Raw genomic sequence first — 2,866 nt, 5'->3', positions numbered from 1 at the left:
GTGAAGACTTACAGAAAACGTTTGACCTCTGTCATTGCCAACAAAGGATATACAACAAAGTATTGAGATGAAATTTTGTTATTGACCAAATACTTACAGTATTTTCCACCATTATTTGCAAAAAAATTCTTTAAAAGTCAGACAAAATGATTTTCTCAAATTTTTTTTCACATTTTGTCTCTCATAGTTGAGGTCTACCTATGATGTCAATTACAGGCCTCTCTCATCTTTTTAAGTGGGAGAACTTGCACAATTGRTGACTGACTAAATACTTATTTTCCCCACTGTATAAGTACTATCAATAAGACCAGGGGAAAATAGATAATTTTGCATGATAGGCATAATTACTGATGCAGAAGTGCAGAATGATTCCTGTATTGTGACCAAATCTTAAGACTGGACTGCACCACAGGGTTTTTTGTATAAGGATAAGGGTTAAATGGAAGAGGAGAGGTCAGTAAAGCCTCCAATGAAGAGTTACACGATAGGTGCTCTAATTTGCACCATAAAAGTTCTTTTGATTGCATCTAGTAAGTCAATTTGTGAATGTGGGCAGACCAATAGTAAAATAAAAAGTTTGGCAAAGTTAGACCCCCATCAAATGTAAGTCTCTGTAACAGTGATTTTTTTCACTTTTATGGGGATGTTTCCCTCCCCATAATAAAACTGTGACCATCTGGTCTAATTTTTAAAAAAATACTTTAGGTAAAAATACAGGGATACACTGAAACAAAAATAGCAATCGAGGCAGAACATTCATCTTAACTGTATTAATCTGACCAATTAGGGACAAAGGCAGGGATCTCCATCTCTGAAAGTCTGATTGTATCTGAGTGATCAAGGGAGAGAAAATAGATGAATATAGAGTAGATAGAGAACGAGTTACATTTATTCCCAGGTATTTAAATCCTGCAGGGCAAAGTCTAAAAGGGATTTCAGACTGTTTAAGTGAGAGACTTAAGGAATTTATGGGGAAACATTCGCTCTTAAGAAGATTTGTTTTGTAGCCTGAAAAAGAGCCAAATCTCTTTAACAAGGATACAGTATGTGACTCCAGAAAAGCCATAATGGTGCCATCCCAGACCTGTGTACTAGATGTGGAGAAGAGAAGGGAACTTTCTTCCATTGTGTCTGGAAATGCAAGAAAGTTCAACAATTCTGGAGGGAGATTAAACAAGCTTTAGAGGCTATATTAGATATAAAACTAGCTTTGGACCCCAAATTGTTCATTCTAGGTTTGTATCCTGATAGACATTATATGTCAAGAAAAATAATTCCTGCCGTGGATTTATGTTTACTACTTGCAAAGAGAGTCATAGCACTTTCATGGAAAAGTACCATAAAACCGAAATTCACTACCTGGATTAAAGAAATGTCCACAACATTACCATTGGAAAAGATTACTTACATTATTAAAGAGAAACTATCATTATTTCAAAATATTTGGGGTCCTTTTATGCAATATATATTGAGCATGGTTGTGAGGGGTGGGGCGGATGAAGGATAGTTGGTCCCCTGCAGTGCAATGTTCTAAGACAATGTCTTTTATTTGTATGCTTGATTTCTTTGAAATATACATTAAAGTTTGTTTTTCTGAATCACAAAAATTACTAAAATGATTTGGGCTAACTCTTGAAAATAGGGAAACCGTTGTTACCATAATTGTTGTTTTCTTTTCTCAGGGTTGTCATGGGGTAGGGGGCTAAGGGAGTTGTTTTGCTTTTCTTATAAACTCTGCATGTAATAAGTGCTGCTCTAGGAGATCTCAATGTCTTGACTGGCAAAGAAAGGCAAGTTGAATGATGGACAATGATTTAACCACTCTTTTTCCTTTGATATGAGAGCACACTTATGTCCAGTACATTGTAGAAAGCATTGTTGTAAAACCAATAAAGATAATATTGGGGGAAAAAATTGCTCGTTCATGCTCATCACCTGTGATTGTAAAATGCTGGAGAGAGGAGACTGTAACTGAAAGTATGAAAATAAGTGAAAGCTCCATTTACTCCCCCTTATTTATCTTCTGTCTTTGCTTTTAGAAGTTTCTCTCCTGCTTTTTTCAGTTGTTTTGCTTTTCTTCTGTGAATCTTTGACTTGAATTTGAGCAGAACATATAAAAGCTGAAATGAGTGGTGGCATTAAACCAGACTTTGTCAGTTTTAGTTTGTTTTTGTTGCACTTCAGTAATGTTTCTTGTTTTTGTCATTACTAAAGACACCAAGCTGTATCATGTGAGCTGCCACTGTTTACAGGTGTACAGGATGTTCTTCACTCAGCAACACAAACCTGTGGTTTTATGTCAACACAAGCTTCACTTCCTGCTAAAGTTCAGATTAATTTTCAACTTGTGGTCAGGATGCTTTGTGCTGTTTGCACAAGCTTTCAGTATGTTTGTAGAGCCAATAAAACCTTGTTACAAGGTTTGATGATGTCAGTGAGCCTCCAGTCATCAGATTGTGGTTTACTCCATAAGTTCTCTGACATTTGATTGATTTTCTGCATGCAGGTGGAGAACTTGAAGGCCGTCCATCCAGACTATGGAAGCAGGGTTCAGGCCCTCCTCGACAAGTATAATGCAGAAGCTACGAAGGTAAAAAAAGAAAAACTGCTCCATAACGCCACAATGTGTAATAAAATCAGGCTTCAAACTATGATAAAACTGCATTATGTAAGAACTGATGTAAAATGTAACAAGTCTTCAACACGTTTTGTAATACTCTCAGCCTCATTATGTAATAACTAGGGGTGTAAGAAAATATCGATACACTGAAATATCGCAATATTTCATTTCCCGATACTGTATCGATATTCTAAAGCCCTGTATCGATTTTTTATTAAGGTTTAAAATGTCAACTTTCCTGCCAGC

General features: G+C 36.1%; 1 protein-coding gene across 1 annotated transcript in view; it reads left to right on the top strand.

The window, feature by feature from the left end:
• The window catches only part of cat (catalase), a gene marked incomplete in the record, with an annotated part of 27,649 nt that overhangs the window by 19,475 nt on the left and 5,308 nt on the right, over positions 1–2,866 (top strand). The window contains 1 exon segment of the mRNA XM_014030318.1: positions 2,507–2,590. Within this exon segment, the coding sequence (XP_013885772.1) occupies positions 2,507–2,590 (84 nt within the window).

This window comes from Austrofundulus limnaeus, unplaced genomic scaffold, assembly GCF_001266775.1.
Source record: "Austrofundulus limnaeus strain Quisiro unplaced genomic scaffold, Austrofundulus_limnaeus-1.0 Scaffold1039, whole genome shotgun sequence".
Taxonomy (NCBI): domain Eukaryota; kingdom Metazoa; phylum Chordata; class Actinopteri; order Cyprinodontiformes; family Rivulidae; genus Austrofundulus; species Austrofundulus limnaeus.
The sequence above is the reverse complement of the archived record's forward strand: the minus strand, read 5'-3'. Positions and strand labels throughout refer to the sequence as shown.